The sequence below is a fragment of the Oncorhynchus clarkii genome, chromosome 27 (genome assembly GCF_045791955.1).
Source record: "Oncorhynchus clarkii lewisi isolate Uvic-CL-2024 chromosome 27, UVic_Ocla_1.0, whole genome shotgun sequence".
Classification (NCBI taxonomy): Eukaryota; Metazoa; Chordata; class Actinopteri; order Salmoniformes; family Salmonidae; genus Oncorhynchus; species Oncorhynchus clarkii.
In genome coordinates this window covers 50,436,731-50,454,733 of record NC_092173.1, presented here as the reverse complement: position 1 = coordinate 50,454,733, position 18,003 = coordinate 50,436,731, and the positions used below count along the sequence as shown (strand labels likewise).

General features: G+C 41.5%; 1 protein-coding gene across 1 annotated transcript in view; it reads left to right on the top strand.

Moving 5' to 3' along the window:
- Positions 1 to 18,003, top strand: part of LOC139385502 (contactin-5-like) — a 535,984-nt gene that overhangs the window by 192,014 nt on the left and 325,967 nt on the right. Inside the window, exons 4-5 of the mRNA XM_071130610.1 lie at positions 8,629 to 8,752; positions 10,712 to 10,881. Of these exons, the coding sequence (XP_070986711.1) occupies positions 8,629 to 8,752; positions 10,712 to 10,881 (294 nt within the window). The remainder of the gene's footprint in view (positions 1 to 8,628; positions 8,753 to 10,711; positions 10,882 to 18,003) is intronic.

The following is an 18,003-nucleotide window of genomic DNA, read 5'->3' as shown; positions in this document are numbered from 1 at the left end:
CAGCGATTTTTGCAATTCGTTCCAGTCACTGGCAGCAGAGAACTGGAAGGAAAGGCGGCCAAATGAGGTGTTGGCTTTGATCAGTGAGATATACCTGCTGGAACGTTCGCTACGGGTGGGTGTTGTTATCGTGACCAGTGAACTGAGATAAGGAAGCGCTTTACCTAGCATGGACTTGTAGATGACCTGGAGCTAGTGGGTCTGGCGACGAATATGTAGTGAGGGCCAGCCGACTGGAGCATACAGGTCGCAGTGGTGGGTGGTATAAGGTGATTTGGTAACAAAACGGATGGCACAGAATAATCAAGATGGCGTAGCAGTCGGACGTCTTGTCGTGTCGTGTCCCTTGTATTTATCGTTTTTTACATATTTTTCTTCGCATATCTTTTAAAACATTTTGCTAAACCTCAACTTCGAAATACTCTCCTGCCTCACCCAACGTAGCGCGGATCTGTTTTTTTTTCTAAAGTATTTATATTTACTTTGGATCCGGAAGCCCTCAACTGAAGCTAGCCAGCTAACTACCAGCATACCATTGCTAGCGGTCATCAGCTAACCTTTAGCTCGGAAAGCTCTCGCCAGTTCGAACAACGCGACTCTAACCAGAGCATAACGGACCTATTATTATTTTTATTTTTTTTATCCCCGGATTCCCACCGGATTCCCACCGCAAACGGAACATTTTCAGCTGGATCTTCACAACTAGCTAACTAGCTTACCGCAACCCCGGATGATTACTCCTGGCTAGCATTTCCATCCACTTAGCTTGAAGCTAGCCCGGACAGAGCTCCTGTGCTACCACCGAAGCATACTCCTGGGCTACAATATCCGGACCCACGACCGGTCTATCGATGTCACCGCATGAAGAGGCATAAACAGACTCACCCCATCGCGACGTCCCCCAAAGACTAACTTTCTAGCCCTTGCTATCTGCTTGCTTGCTAATTCAGCCTGCTAACTGCTAGCTTGTTTAGCCCCGGTCCGCTAACTGCTACCTTGCTCAGCCCCGGCCTACTAACTGTTAGCTTGTTAGCACAGGCCTGCTAACTGTCTGAATCGCCGCATCCCAACCACTCACTGGACCCATATTTACTTTCAATCTCTTTTCGATTTTTAATTTGATTATACCTTCCGGTAACCTGCCTCACCCAATGTGATACGGAATCGCTATTATTTTTAATTTTTAGAACACATTCAAGAACCTCCAGAAGCTAATAGCTACAAGCTATTTAGTAATTGTTAGCCACTGCTAGCGGCTTTACCTTCTGCACAGCCAGCCAGTTTTTTTTTTTAACCTGGATATCGCCAGTCTAGCTTCCCTGCCCCATCCACCGCTGCCCCCTGAACACTGATCACTTGGCTACATAGCTGTCCATTAATCACGGTACTCCATTCTGCTTGTTTATGTTTTGTCTGTCGGCCCCAGCCGCACCCAGGCTCTGTGTGTAGTTAATCCGACCCTCCCTGCCTAGTCAACGCCATTTTACCTGCTATTGTTGTGCTAGCTGATTAGCTGTTGTTGTCTCACCTACTGTTTAGCTAGCTCTCCCAATTCAACACCTGTGATTACTGTATGCCTCGCTGTATGTCTCTCTCAAATGTCAATATGCCTTGTATACTGTTGGTCAGGTTAGTTATCATTGTTTTAGTTTACAATGGAGCCCCTAGTTCCACTCTTCATACCCCTGATACCTCCTTTGTCCCACCTCCCACACATGCGGTGACCTCACCCATTACAACCAGCATGTCCAGAGATACAACCTCTCTCATCATCACCCAGTGCCTGGGCTTACCTCCGCTGTACCCGCACCCCACCATACCCCTGTCTGCGCATTATGCCCTGAATATATTCTACCATGCCCAGAAATCTGCTCCTTTTACTCTCTGTCCCCAACGCTCTAGGCGACCAGTTTTGATAGCCTTTAGCCGCACCCTCATACTACTCCTCCTCTGTTCCGCGGGTGATGTGGAGGTAAACCCAGGCCCTGCATGTCCCCAGGCACCCTCATTTGTTGACTTCTGTGATCTAAAAAGCCTTGGTTTCATGCATGTCAACATCAGAAGCCTCCTCCCTAAGTTTGTTTTACTCACTGCTTTAGCACACTCTGCTAACCCTGATGTCCTTGCCGTGTCTGAATCCTGGCTCAGGAAGGCCACCAAAAATTCGGAGATTTCCATACCCAACTATAACATTTTCCGTCAAGATAGAACCGCCAAAGGGGGAGGAGTTACAGTCTACTGCATAGATAGCCTGCAAAGTAATGTCATACTTTCCAGGTCCATACCCAAACAGTTCGAACTACTAATTTTAAAAATTACTCTCGCCAGAAATAAGTCTCTCACTGTTGCCGCCTGCTACCGACCCCCCTCAGCTCCCAGCTGTGCCCTGGACACCATTTGTGAATTGATCGCCCCCCATCTAGCTTCAGAGTTTGTTCTGTTAGGTGACCTAAACTGGGAAATGCTTAACACCCCGGCAGTCCTACAATCTAAGCTAGATGCCCTCAATCTCACAAAAATCATCAAGGAACCCACCAGGTACAACCCTAAATCTGTAAACAAGGGCACCCTCATAGATGTTATCCTGACCAACTGGCCATCCAAATACACCTCCGCTGTCTTCAACCAGGATCTCAGCGATCACTGCCTCATTGCCTGTATCCGCTACGGAGCCGCAGTCAAACGACCATCCCTCATCACTGTCAAACGCTCCCTAAAACACTTCTGTGAGCAGGCCTTTCTAATCGACCTGGCCCGGGTATCCTGGAAGGACATTGACCTCATCCCGTCAGTTGAGGATGCCTGGTCATTCTTTAAAAGTAACTTCCTCACCATTTTAGATAAGCATGCTCCGTTCAAAAAATGCAGAACTAAGAATAGATATAGCCCTTGGTTCACTCCAGACCTGACTGCCCTCTACCAGCACAAAAACATCCTGTGGTGGACTGCAATAGCATCGAATAGTCCCCGCGATATGCAACTGTTCAGGGAAGTCAGGAACCAATACACGCAGTCAGTCAGGAAAGCTAAGGCCAGCTTCTTCAGGCAGAAATTTGCATCTTGTAGCTCCAACTCCAAAAAGTTCTGGGACACTGTGAAGTCCATGGAGAACAAGAGCACCTCCTCCCAGCTGCCCACTGCACTGAGGCTAGGTAACACGGTCACCACCGATAATTCCATGATTATCGAAAACTTCAACAAGCATTTCTCAACGGCTGGCCATGCCTTCCGCCTGGCTACTCCATCCTCGGCCAACAGCTCCGCCCCCCCCCGCAGCTACTCGCACAAGCCTCTCCAGGTTCTCCTTTACCCAAATCCAGATAGCAGATGTTCTGAAAGAGCTGCAAAAACTGGACCCGTACAAATCAGCTGGGCTTGACAATCTGGACCCTCTATTTCTGAAACTATCCGCCTCCATTGTCGCAACCCCTATTACCAAGGGTGAACCAAGGGCTATATCTGTTCTTAGTTTTTTGAAAGGGGCATGCTTATCTAAGATGGTGAGGAAATTACTTTTAAAGAATGACCAGGCATCCTCAACTGACAGGATGAGGTCAATATCCTTCCAGGATACCCGGGCCAGGTCGACTAGAAAGACCTGTTCGCTGAAGTGTTTTAGGGAGCGTTTGACAGTCATGAGGGGTGGTCGTTTGACAGTGATGAGGGGTGGTCGGATACAGGCAATGAGGCAGTGATAACTGAGATCCTGATTGAAAACAGCGGAGGTGTATTTGGATGGCAAGTTGGTCAGGATAATGTCTATGAGGGTGCCCATGTTTCCTTGATGATTTGTGTGAGATTGAGGGCATCTAGTTTAGATTGTAGTAATCTAGCTTAGATTGTAGGATTGCCGGGGTGTTAAGCATATCACAGTTTAGGTCACATAACAGAACGAACTCTGAAGCTAGATGGGGGGCGATCAATTCACAAATGGTGTCCAGGGCACAGCTGGGAGTGGAGGGGGTTCGAGGTATGATGAGTAGAATTAGGGGCTCCATTGTAAACTAAAACAATGATGACTAACCTAAACAACAGTATACAAGGCATATTGACATATGAGAGAGACATACAGCAAGGCATAAAGTAATCACAGGTGTTGATTGGGAGAGCTAGCTAAGACAACAATGGGTGAGACAACAACAGCTAATCAGCTATAACAACAACAGGTAAAATGGCGATGACTGGGCAGAGAGGGTCGGTTAACTACACACAGAGCTTGAGTTCGCAGCTGGGGCCGACAGATAAACAAAAAATAAACAGAATGGAGTACCTTGGTTAATGGACAGTCCAGCAGGCATCAGCTATGTAGCCAAGTGATCATAGAGTCCAGGCGGCAACAATAGAAGGAACAGGGAAGCCGCGGAGTAGTCGCTACCACGCTATCACGCGGGCGATGCAGCGTTTAAAGTTAGTAGCCCGGGGCTATTAGAAGCGTCTGCTCCGACGTCCGACGGAGGCCGGTTGAAGGCACAGCGGATGGATTGTTTGTCGGCAGACCAGTCGTGGTGGTGTGGCGGGGCGCCGTGTCGACAAAGGTTCCAAGCCAGATGGCGAAAGAGGTGTTGTACTAATTTAGTTTTCTAGCCGGGAGATGCGCCTGGCTCACGGTGATAGTTTCAGGGCAGGGGCATTAGCCACCATAGCCACTCGGTAGCAGCGGTGATCTGGTCCAGAGCTTACGGCAGGATCCGGTGGAGTGGTGTGTTCTAGCCGTGTTTGGGTGGAGTCCGGGTGAACAACTGAGTAGGCCAGGAGGTGGGCCTCAGGGATAGCTTCAGTACTGGGTAACTCGGTGGGTGCTAGCTAGCTGTGAAGATCAGGAGTAATGGTCCAGGGATTACGGCAGGAATCCGGCGTTGTAGTGGAGAGTCCGTTACTGGTAAACTGGCGAGTACTAGGAAGGCAAAAAAAAAATCAAAATTAAATTTCAAAAAGGGCTGGTATCTGTGCAGAAGGTAAAGGCCGCTAGCAGTGGCTAACAATGACTAAATAGCTTGTAGCTAATTAGCTGGTTAGCGTCTGATGGCTAGGTGGTTCTTTCTATAAATAATAGCGGTTCCGTATCACATTGGGTGAGGCAGGTTACCGGAAGGTATGATTGAACTAAAATGGAGAAGAGATTGAGAATAAAATTGAAATATATACAAAAAAAGACGAAAAAATACAAAAGTACACGAGAGGACGAACAAAACACGTCTGCACTGCTACGCCATCTTGGAATACAATTGTATGCTGTAGCATTAAGATTTCCCTTCATTGGAACTAAGAGGCACAGCCCAAACCATGAAAAACAGCCCCAGACTAATATTCCTCCTCCAACAAACTTTACAGTTGGAACTATGCATTGGGGCAGGTAGGGTTCTCCTGGCATCCTCCAAACCCAGATTTGCCCGTCGGATTGCCGGATGGTGAAGTGTGATTCATCACTCCAGAGAACTAACGCCTGTAGCCATGACGTGCTCTGAAAGGCAGGGCTCACATCAAGACCATCATGGTGGAAACCCTGGACCCACTCCAATTCACATACTGCCCCAACAGATCCAGAGATGACACAATCTCAATCGCTCTCCACACTGACCTTTCCCACCTGGACAAAAGGAACACCTACTGTATGTGAGAATGCTGTTAATTGACTACAGCTCAGCATTCAACATCATAGTAACAACACATCTGCCACGCTGATCCTCAACACTGGGGCCAGTGATGTAACTCCTCCCTATAGGCTGTCTCGTCGTTGTCGATGATCAGGCATACATACCCCTGCTGTGTGATCAGCAAACTTAATGATGGTTTTGGAGTCGTGCCTGGCCGTGCAGTCATGAGTGAAAAGGGAGTACAGGAGAGGGCTGAGCACGCACCCCTGAGGGTCCCCTGTGTTAAGGATCAGCGTGGCGGATGTGTTGTTACCTACTCTTACCACCTGGGTGCGGCCCGTCAGGAAGTCCAGGATCCAGTTGCAGAGGGAGGTGTTTAGTCCCAGTGTCCTTAGCTTAGTGATGAGCTTTGAGGGAACTTTGGTGTTGAACGATGAGCTGTAGTCAATCAATAGCATTCTCACATAGGTGTTCCCTTTGTCCAGGTGGGAAATGGCAGTGTGGAGTGCAATAGAGATTTTTAGGTAAAACGGATTTAAGATTTCCTGCATTAAAGCCCCCGGCCACTAGGAGCGCCGCCTCTGGATGAGCGTTTTCCTGTTTGCTTATGGCCGTATACAGCTCATTGAGTGCCGTCTTAGTGCCGCACTCTCTGATGTGCAGGTGAATGATTTAGTGTTGGTGATACTCCCTCTAAAATCATCTGATTTAGTGTTGGTGATACTCCCTCTAAAATCATCTGATTTAAAGTTGGTGATACTCCTTCTAAAATCATCTGATTTAGTGTTGGTGATACTCCTTCTAAAATCATCTGATTTAGTGTTGGTGATACTCCTTCTAAAATCATCTGATTTAGTGTTGGTGATACTCCTTCTGAAATCATCTGATTTAGTGTTGGTGTTACTCCTTCTGAAATCATCTGATTTAGTGTTGGTGTTACTCCTTCTAAAATCATCTGATTTAGTGTTGGTGATACTCCTTCTAAAATCATTTGATTTAGTGTTGGTGATACTCCTTCTGAAATCATCTGATTTAGTGTTGGTGATACTCCTTCTAAAATCATCTGATTTAGTGTTGGTGATACTCCTTCTGAAATCATCTGATTTAGTGCTGAATGATTTAGTGTTGGTGATACTCCTTCTGAAATCATCTGATTTAGTGTTGGTGTTGCTCCCTCTAAAATCATCTGATTTAGTGTTGGTGATACTCCTTCTAAAATCATCAGATTTAGTGTTGGTGTTGCTCCCTCTGAAATCATCTGATTTAGTGCTGAATGATTTAGTGTTGGTGTTACTCCTTCTAAAATCATCTGATTTAGTGTTGGTGATACTCCCTCTGAAATCATCTGATTTAGTGCTGAATGATTTAGTGTTGGTGATACTCCTTCTAAAATCATCTGATTTAGTGTTGGTGTTACTCCTTCTAAAATCATCTGATTTAGTGTTGGTGTTGCTCCCTCTAAAATCATCTGATTTAGTGTTGGTGTTGCTCCCTCTAAAATCATCTGATTTAGTGTTGGTGTTACTCCTTCTAAAATCATCTGATTTAGTGTTGGTGTTACTCCTTCTAAAATCATCTGATTTAGTGTTGGTGATACTCCTTCTAAAATCATCTGATTTAGTGTTGGTGTTGCTCCCTCTAAAATCATCTGATTTAGTGTTGGTGTTACTCCTTCTAAAATCATCTGATTTAGTCTTGGTGTTACTCCTTCTAAAATCATCTGATTTAGTGTTGGTGATACTCCTAAAATCATCTGATATAGTGCTGAATGATTTAGTGTTGGTGTTACTCCTTCTAAAATCATCTGATTTAGTGTTGGTGATACTCCTTCTAAAATCATCTGATTTAGTGTTGGTGTTGCTCCCTCTGAAATCATCTGATTTAGTGCTGAATGATTTAGTGTTGGTGTTACTCCTTCTAAAATCATCTGATTTAGTGTTGGTGATACTCCTTCTGAAATCACCTGATTTAGTGTTGGTGTTACTCCTTCTAAAATCATCTGATTTAGTGTTGGTGATACTCCTTCTAAAATCATCTGATTTAGTGTTGGTGTTGCTCCCTCTGAAATCATCTGATTTAGTGCTGAATGATTTAGTGTTGGTGTTACTCCTTCTAAAATCATCTGATTTAGTGTTGGTGATACTCCCTCTGAAATCATCTGATTTAGTGCTGAATGATTTAGTGTTGGTGATACTCCTTCTAAAATCATCTGATTTAGTTTTGGTGTTACTCCTTATAAAATCATCTGAAATAGTGTTGGTGATACTCCTTCTAAAAGCATCTGATTTAGTGTTGGTGATACTCCTTCTGAAATCATCTGATTTAGTGTTGGTGTTGCTCCCTCTGAAATCATCTGATTTAGTGCTGAATGATTCAGTGTTGGTGTTACTCCTTCTAAAATCATCTGATTTAGTGTTGGTGTTGCTCCCTCTAAAATCATCTGATTTAGTGTTGGTGTTACTCCTTATAAAATCATCTGATATAGTGTTGGTGATACTCCTTCTAAAATCATCTGATTTAGTGTTGGTGATACTCCTTCTGAAATCATCTGATTTAGTGTTGGTGTTGCTCCCTCTGAAATCATCTGATTTAGTGCTGAATGATTTAGTGTTGGTGTTACTCCTTCTAAAATCATCTGATTTAGTGTTGGTGATACTCCTTCTGAAATCATCTGATTTAGTGTTGGTGTTACTCCCTCTGAAATCATCTGATTTAGTGCTGAATGATTTAGTGTTGGTGTTACTCCCTCTGAAATCATCTGATTTAGTGTTGGTGTTGCTCCCTCTAAAATCATCTGATTTAGTGTTGGTGATACTCCTTCTGAAATCATCTGATTTAGTGTTGGTGTTGCTCCCTCTGAAATCATCTGATTTAGTGTTGGTGTTACTCCCTTTAAAAAAGGAAGGGTTGTTTTACACATACACACACAAAAAAATAAGAAATGCCTTTTGGCATTTGGTGTATTTTGTCTTGCTTTCTTCTTCAATGTGACCCTCTTTTTTCTTAACTCCTCATTATCTTCTACATCTTCCAGAGCGTGAAGAGTTTGGGCCGGTGTTCGTCCAGGAACCACATGATGCCGTCTTTGCGTTGGACTCTGAAGAGAAGAAAGTTATGATGAGCTGTGAAGCCAGAGGCAACCCTGTACCTGTATACAGGTATGACTCTATCTCTATCTCTAACCCTGTACCTGTATACAGGAATGACTCTATCTCTATCTCTAACCCTGTACCTGTATACAGGTATGACTCTATCTCTATCTCTAACCCTGTACCTGTAGACAGGTATGACTCTATCTCTATCTCTAACCCTGTACCTGTAGACAGGTATGACTCTATCTCTAACCCTGTACCTGTATATAGGTATGACTATATCTCTATCTTTAACCCTGTACCTGTAGACAGGTATGACTATATCTCTATCTCTAACCCTGTACCTGTATACAGGTATAACTCTATCTCTATCTCTAACCCTGTACCTGTATACAGGTATAACTCTATCTCTATCTCTATCTTTAACCCTGTACCTGTATACAGGTATGACTCTATCTCTATCTTTAACCCTGTACATGTATACAGGTATAACTCTATCTCTATCTCTAACCCTGTACCTGTATACAGGTATAACTCTATCTCTATCTCTAACCCTGTACCTGTATACAGGTATGACTCTATCTCTATCTTTAACCCTGTACCTGTAGACAGGTATGACTCTATCTCTATCTTTAACCCTGTACCTGTAGACAGGTATGACTATATCTCTATCTCTAATCCTGTACCTGTATACAGGTATGACTCTATCTCTATCTTTAACCCTGTACCTGTAGACAGGTATAACTCTATCTCTATCTCTAACCCTGTACCTGTATACAGGTATGACTCTATCTCTATCTTTAACCCTGTACCTGTAGACAGGTATGACTATATCTCTATCTCTAATCCTGTACAGGTATGTGAACTCGGCCCCAGGACCAGCTGGATGGGGGGACTATTGTCTTTGCTCAGCTCTTGGCATTGCAGGGCTTGGTAATGATATGAGAGGGGGTCACTGTATTTTAGATGTTTCCTAAACTGAATTGCTATTTTTTTAGTTTTTATTATTAGTGGATATAGGCCTAATTCTGCCCTGCATGCAGGGTTTGTAGTTTTCCTCTGGACATGTAGGAGAATCTTACATACCTCTACATGCTTGGTTTCAATGGGGTGTTTGTCCCATTTGGTGAAATCTTGTTTTGCAAGTGGACCCCACACCTCGCTGGCATGAAGTGCAATTGGTTCAATGACACATTCAATTAGTTTTAGACCCTGGTTAAAGAATGTTGTTATTTTCTTGCCCATTTTTAATGCTGCACGTATTGCCAGTATACATTGATTTAATTATGTCATATGTTTTACCCGCTACACCACTTTCAAAAACTTTGTAGAACAGTCCTGTGTGCCAAATAGAATCAAATGCTTTTTGGAAGTCGATGAAGCAAGCGTGTATGTTGGTATTATTTTGGTGGACATGTTTATCTATCAGGGTGTGTAGGGTGTGTAAATATCATCAGTCATGTGATGTTTGGTATAAATTCAATTAGGCTTTTACTCAAGACATTGTGCTTATTAATTACATTTATAATACTACAGAAAACCTTTCCCAGGGTACTGTTCACACAAATACCTCTGTAATTGTTAGGGTCAAATTTGTCTCTGTTCTTAAAGATTGGGGTTATGAGTCCTTGATTCCAGATGTCAGGGAAATAACCTACACTCAGGATCAAATTAAACAGTTTTAATATAGCCAATTGAAATGTTGCCCTCTCTCTCTCTGTATGTCCATCTTTCTCTCTCTCTGTCAATATCTCTGACCATCTCTCTCTCTCTCTTTCCATCTCACTCTCTCTTTCCATCTCTCTCCCGCTCTCTGTCTCTGTCCATCTCTCTCTCTCTCTCTCTCTCTCTCTCTCTCTCTCTCCCTCTCTCTCTCTATCCATCTCCATTTCTTTCTCTGTCTATCTCTGCCTTTCTCTATCTATGTATATCTCTGTCTCTCTCTATCTGTCCATATTCATAAGAAATGGAGCCACAGATTCTACATGTAACCCTGCCCTTTGCTATCATTGTTTATGTCTGCAGTTGGTTCATCAATGGAACAGTAGTGGAGGCAGAGAACCGTTACAGCTTGATCGACGGCAACTTGATAATAACCAACGCCAGCGAGACGGCAGACTATGGGAGATACCAGTGTAAGGCGGAGAACAGCTATGGGACGGTCCTGAGTCGGGATGCACTGCTACAGTTTGCCTGTGAGTATCTCTCTCTCTGATCTCTCCATTTACACACAGTATTATATACAGTTTGCCTGTGAGTATCTCTCTCTATGCAGCGTTTATCGTGAATGCAATCTCCGGGACAAGTTGGGCTATGACGGGGATATTTTGCTATACTACTACTACTACTGCTATATATATATATACCTATGATGAAAATTACAGGCCTCTCTCATCTTTTTAAGTGGGAGAACTTGCACTATTGGTGACTGACTAAATACTTTTTTGCCCCACTGTGTATATATATATATATATATATATACATATATATTATATATAGATAGCAATATATATATGGTATATATAGATAGCAGTATATATATATATATATATAGAGAGAGAGAGAGAGATAGAGATAGCAGTACATATATTATATATGGATAGCAGTACATATATATAGTATATATAGATAGCAGTATATATATATAGCAGTTTATATATATATATATATATATATAGATAGCAGTATATATAGTATATATAAATAGCAGTATATATATTATATAGATAGCAGTACATATATAGTATATATAGATAGCATCTCTCCTGAATACAAAGTGTTATATTTGGGGCAAATCCAATAAAACACATTACTGAGTACCGCTCTCCATATTTTCAACTATAGTGGTGGCTGCATCATGTTATGGGTATGCTTGTAATCATTACAGACTGGGGAGTTTTTCAGGATGAAAAATAAATGGAATAGAGCTAAGCACAGGCAAAATCTTAGAGGAAAACCTGGTTCAATCTGCTCCCCAGCAGATACTGGGAGATCAATTCACCTTTCAGCAGGACAATAAGCTAAAGCACAAGGCCAAATCTACACTGGAGTTGCTTACCAAGAAGACAGTGAATGTTCCTGAGTGGCCGAATTACAGTTTTGACTTAAATCTGCTTGAAAATGGTTGTCAAGCAATGATCAACAAACAATTTGACAGAGCTTGATGTATTTAAAAAAAAATAATGTGCAAATATTGCATTATCCAATTGTGCAAAGCTCTTAGAGACCCAGAAAGACTCACAGCTGTAATCACTGCCAATGGCGCTTCTGCAAGGTATTGACTCAGGATTTTGAATAGTTATGTACATTTGATATTTCTTTATTTCATTTTCAATTAATTTGCTAACATTTCTAAAAACATGTTTTCACTTTGTCATCATGATGTATTGTGTGTAGATGGGTAAGAAAAATAAATATGTAATCCATGTTGAATTCAGGCTGTAACACAACACATGTGGAATAAGTCCAGGAGTATGAAAAGCTTTTGAAGGCCCTGTAACTGCTGTCTGACTCCTGAATGGGAAGTACCCTTAACTCTGTGCTTAGCTGCCCTGGTAGTGGGGTGATTGGAAGCAGCCTAACACCATGTCCGTATCCCAAACAACACCCTATTCCCTATGTAATACACTACTTTAGACCATGGTTGGCACCCTATTCCCTATATAGTGCACTACTTTTGACCAGAGCCCGATGGGGAGAGGGTGTAAGAATAGGGTGCCATTTGTGTTGCACCATTCTCTTCCTCCAGTAGTCCTGTGGCCAGGCTCCAAAACATCATCACAAGCCAAGGAAGCATAGCGATCGCGAGGCCAGGGGCGACTGTGCCCCTTTGCTTACAGTTTCCCCAGGAGTGCAGGTCATAAAAGCCTTATTGCCATGCCTACAGGAAGCTTATGTTCCACTATTATCAGCCAGTGGACTGTTGCTGCTAGAGAATATACAGACTGTGTTGTTGTGTTTGTTGTATATGGGGTGTTATGGTGAAAGGATAAGATACAGATGAGAAGTAAATACGTTTTAAAGATGAATACATTGGTTCTTATACCAAAAAGTGGAGGAATGAAAACTGGATGGTGTTCAGAGATGCATAGGAAGGGTTGACTGTAGCTGAAGGATGGGACTGGATGGTGTTCAGAGATGCATAGGAAGGGTTGACTGTAGCTGAAGGATGGGACTGGATGGTGTTCAGAGATGCATAGGAAGGGTTGACTGTAGCTGAAGGATGGGACTGGATGGTGTTCAGAGATGCATAGGAAGGGTTGACTGTAGCTGAAGGATGGGACTGGATGGTGTTCAGAGATGCATAGGAAGGGTTGACTGTAGCTGAAGGATGGGACTGGATTGTGTTCAGAGATGCATAGGAAGGGTTGACTGTAGCTGAAGGATGGGACTGGATGGTGTTCAGAGATGCATAGGAGGGGTTGACTGTAGCTGAAGGATGGGACTGGATGGTGTTCAGAGATGCATAGGAAGGGTTGACTGTAGCTGAAGGATGGGACTGGATGGTGTTCAGAGATGCACAGGAAGGGTTGACTGTAGCTGAAGGATGGGACTGGATGGTGTTCAGAGATGCATAGGAAGGGTTGACTGTAGCTGAAGGATGGGACTGGATGGTGTTCAGAGATAGACGGGAGGGGTTGACTGTAGCTGAAGGATGGGACTGGATGGTGTTCAGAGATGCATAGGAAGGGTTGACTGTAGCTGAAGGATGGGACTGGATTGTGTTCAGAGATGCATAGGAAGGGTTGACTGTAGCTGAAGGATGGGACTGGATGGTGTTTAGAGATGCATAGGAAGGGTTGACTGTAGCTGAAGGATGGGACTAAAAACAAACAAAATATACTGTGTCCGTAAAATGTATATAGTGGATATATGGTGGATTGGAAATGATGAAGACAATTACATTGATGAAAACTACAATTTTAAAGATGATCTACCCCTAGGAAGAAAAAAAGGTGGAGGGAGGGAGGGAGGGACGGAGGGAGGGAGGGAGGGAGGGAGGGAGGGAGGGAGGGACGGAGGGAGGGAGGGAGGGACGGAGGGAGGGAGGGAGGGAGGGAGGGAGGGAGGGAGGGAGGGAGGGACGGAGGGAGGGAGGGAGGGAGGGAGGGAGGAGGAGGAGGGTAATGTGTTTGTAGGAGGTATAGGGTCTGCTGTTACACACTGAGATATCAATACATTATACTGATATCTGCTGAGATATCAATACATTTTACTGATGTCTGCTGAGATATCAATACATTATACTGATGCCTGCTGAGTCTGGTCAGCCCTCTGGCCTCTCCTGCTGCCTGTCACCAGACTTACCAATGTGTGTGTGTGTGTGCGTGTCTCTCTCTGTCTGTCTGTGTGTGTCTGTGTGTGTTTGTGTGCATGCTTGCCAGTGTGTGTGTATGACCTTACGTATTCTTGACAACTTCATACAGTCCAACTGCTACACACCATGATCATTTATCATCGGTTGAAAGTTGGAACAGATCTGTTAAACAATTCAATATTCCTCCCCTTGGAATATTTATTAGCAAAGTGTTGTAGTCCTACTTCCTGGTCTCCCCTTCTCCTCAACATAGCAAGCAGCTAAAGGCCTGTCACTATGTGTCCCAAATGGCACTCTGTTCCCTGTGTAGTGCACTACGTTTAACTGTGACCCGATGGGGATATGGTACCATTTGGGACACAGACGTGATGCTGCTCTCTCTCTCTAACTCTCTCTCTCTCTCTCTCTGCATAAAGAATGTCCATCATTTCTCCCTCCCTGTGAAACTCAAGGTTATTCCACATTGCCATGGTACAATCTCATGCGTTGAATCGTATTTATCTGTCGACCACCGACAGTAAAACTTCTGATTTACGGCGAAAAGTCTTGTAGTGGAATATTTTAGAATAAGAAAACAGTGAGCTATGCCGGAGTGCGGAGGTAACCTTAAGGGTTATAAGCGTTGGGCCAGTAAGCGAAAGGTCTTTCGAATCCCTGAACAGACAAGATGGAAAAATCTTCCATTGAGCAAGGCAGCCCTCCGTACCTCTCTGATTCAGAGGGCTTGAATGCAGAAGTCACATTAACAGTTGAAGACATTCAGTTGCGGCTGACTAAGTATTTCAATTGGATAATACATGGAGTTGGTAAATCTATTTCAAACTAAATTAATTCTGATAAATTCTAAATGAATTATACTTAATAACCACTACAATTCCATGAAAAACGATAGAATGAAAAACGAAATAAATATGTATAGCAGACTAGAGGCACATGGTGGTTTCTTCCCTGTCCTCTCTCTGGCGGTGGTAATGATGAAGTCCTATAGGCTGTGTGTACACTGTGGAAGCCCATCTGAGGCTGGACCACTTTGGCCAATCAGAACGTTGAAGAAAAAAAAAACCAAACATCTTAATTCACTGTGTACCTGCCTTGCCGTTCATAAAACTCCACGGACCTCTCTTGCGCGGTGGAACCCAGAATGATATGTCACCTTTGTTATGGCCGAGGACACCCAAACCAGGGTGGCCACCAGAAAGCCCAAGGAGCCTGACCTTCTCTGGAAGTTGCTGTAGCCCTTTGCGATATTTTGCCTAAATTGGCTATTGGATGAGACAACGGGTCCGTTCTAGCTTGGTATGTCAGGCATTGGAAATGTGAATTTGGCCATGTTGGGGGTAATAATGTATTTAGGTTATAATTTATTGAGCCACATGAATACACAACACTTAAGTATTGATTTTATGGCTGTTTTAAAATGAATTTCATGCAATTCTACATAGTAATGATTAGTGTCTACTACTTGGTCTGTTGATTTGATATTATGTTAATCTATGCAAGTAAATTATTTGAACTGATAGTCGACCTCCGTTTTATTTTACTCTGTTACAGGGTATGTTGTAACCATGTGTTATTCTGTAACAGGGTATGTTATAACCACATGTTATTCTGTAATAGGGTATGTTGTAACCATGTGTTATTCTGTAATAGGGTATGTTATAACCACATGTTATTCTGTAATAGGGTATGTTGTAACCATGTGTTATTCTGTAATAGGGTATGTTGTAACCATGTGTTATTCTGTAATAGGGTATGTTATAACCATGTGTTATTCTGTAATAGGGTATGTTATAACCATGTGTTATTCTGTAACAGGGTATGTTGTAACCATGTGTTATTCTGTAACAGGGTATGTTATAACCACATGTTATTCTGTAATAGGGTATGTTGTAACCATGTGTTATTCTGTAATAGGGTATGTTATAACCACATGTTATTCTGTAATAGGGTATGTTGTAACCATGTGTTATTCTGTAACAGGGTATGTTATAACCATGTGTTATTCTGTAACAGGGTATGTTGTAACCATGTGTTATTCTGTAACAGGGTATGTTGTAACCATGTGTTATTCTGTAACAGGGTATGTTATAACCATGTGTTATTCTGTAATAGGGTATGTTATAACCACATGTTATTCTGTAACAGGGTATGTTATAACCATGTGTTATTCTGTAATAGGGTATGTTATAACCATGTGTTCAAGCTAATAAAATTAAAGCTTATTTATTATACAGTGTGTAAGCTACACAATACAATTAAATACAAAGTCGCAATAAAGCTCTCCTCTCAGACAGTGCATTGATATTAAGCTAGTGCATTGACTATAGCCTATTACTAGTGTTATGTCTACTAGACTATAACCTACTATTAGTATTATGTCTACTAGACTATAGTCTGCTAATAGTATTATGTCTACTAGACTATAACCTACTATTAGTATTATGTCTACTAGTCTATAACCTACTATTAGTATTATGTCTACTAGACTATAGTGTACTAATAGTATTATGTCTACTAGACTATAACCTACTATTAGTATTATGTCTACTAGACTATAACCTACTACTAGTATTATGTCTACTAGACTATAGTCTGCTATTAGTATTATGTCTACTAGTCTATAACCTACTATTAGTATTATGTCTACTAGACTATAACCTACTACTAGTATTATGTCTACTAGACTATAGTGTACTAATAGTATTATGTCTACTAGACTATAGTGTACTAATAGTGTTATGTCTACTAGACTAAAGTCTGCTAATAGTTATGCCACATAGTATTAGGTCCTACTCCTCACTTATTATGATGATTATAAATAGAAGATTATCACGTGTCACCATGGTGTTGATTTAGTAAAGTCAGATCAAAGCTGAATCGATGTCTCCAAGATCACATTAATTAGTATTTTATATAACATAACTGAATAAATATAATAGCATAGCTTAGTAGACCTATATAATATAATAGCATAGCTTAGTAGATCTATATAATATAATAGCATAGCTTAGTAGACCTATATAATATAATAGCATAGCTTAGTAGACCTATATAATATAATAGCATAGCTTAGTAGATCTATATAATATATTAGCATAGCTTAGTAGATCTATATAATATAATAGCATAGCTTAGTAGACCTATATAATATAATAGCATAGCTTAGTAGACCTATATAATATAATAGCATAGCTTAGTAGATCTATATAATATATTAGCATAGCTTAGTAGATCTATATAACATAATAGCATAGCTTAGTAGACCTATATAATATAATAGCATAGCTTAGTAGACCTATATAATATAATAGCATAGCTTAGTAGACCTATATAATATAATAGCATAGCTTAGTAGATCTATATAATATAATAGCATAGCTTAGTAGATCTATATAATATATTAGCATAGCTTAGTAGACCTATATAATATAATAGCATAGCTTAGTAGACCTATATAATATAATAGCATAGCTTAGTAGATCTATATAATATAATAGCATAGCTTAGTAGACCTATATAATATAATAGCATAGCTTAGTAGACCTATATAACATAATAGCATAGCTTAGTAGATCTATATAATATAATAGCATAGCTTAGTAGACTTATATAATATAATAGCATAGCTTAGTAGACCTATATAATATAATAGCATAGCTTAGTAGATCTGTATAATATAATAGCATAGCTTAGTAGACCTATATAATATAATAGCATAGCTTAGTAGATCTATATAATATAATAGCATAGCTTAGTAGATCTATATAATATATTAGCATAGCTTAGTAGACCTATAACGTTACTGTTACACCAACAACACCTCCTCATCTCTAGTTTTAGGATGGTTAACTGAAGATGAAGATGAAAAAGGACCATGCTCCAAAACTCAAAAGAGCACGCCACTAGGGCAGGATATATGCTTTGATTTAAACAATAAACAAGAAGGCTCAAAGAGTTATGCTCTTCTGTAGATCACTTGCTCTGACCCACATGGTTAAAG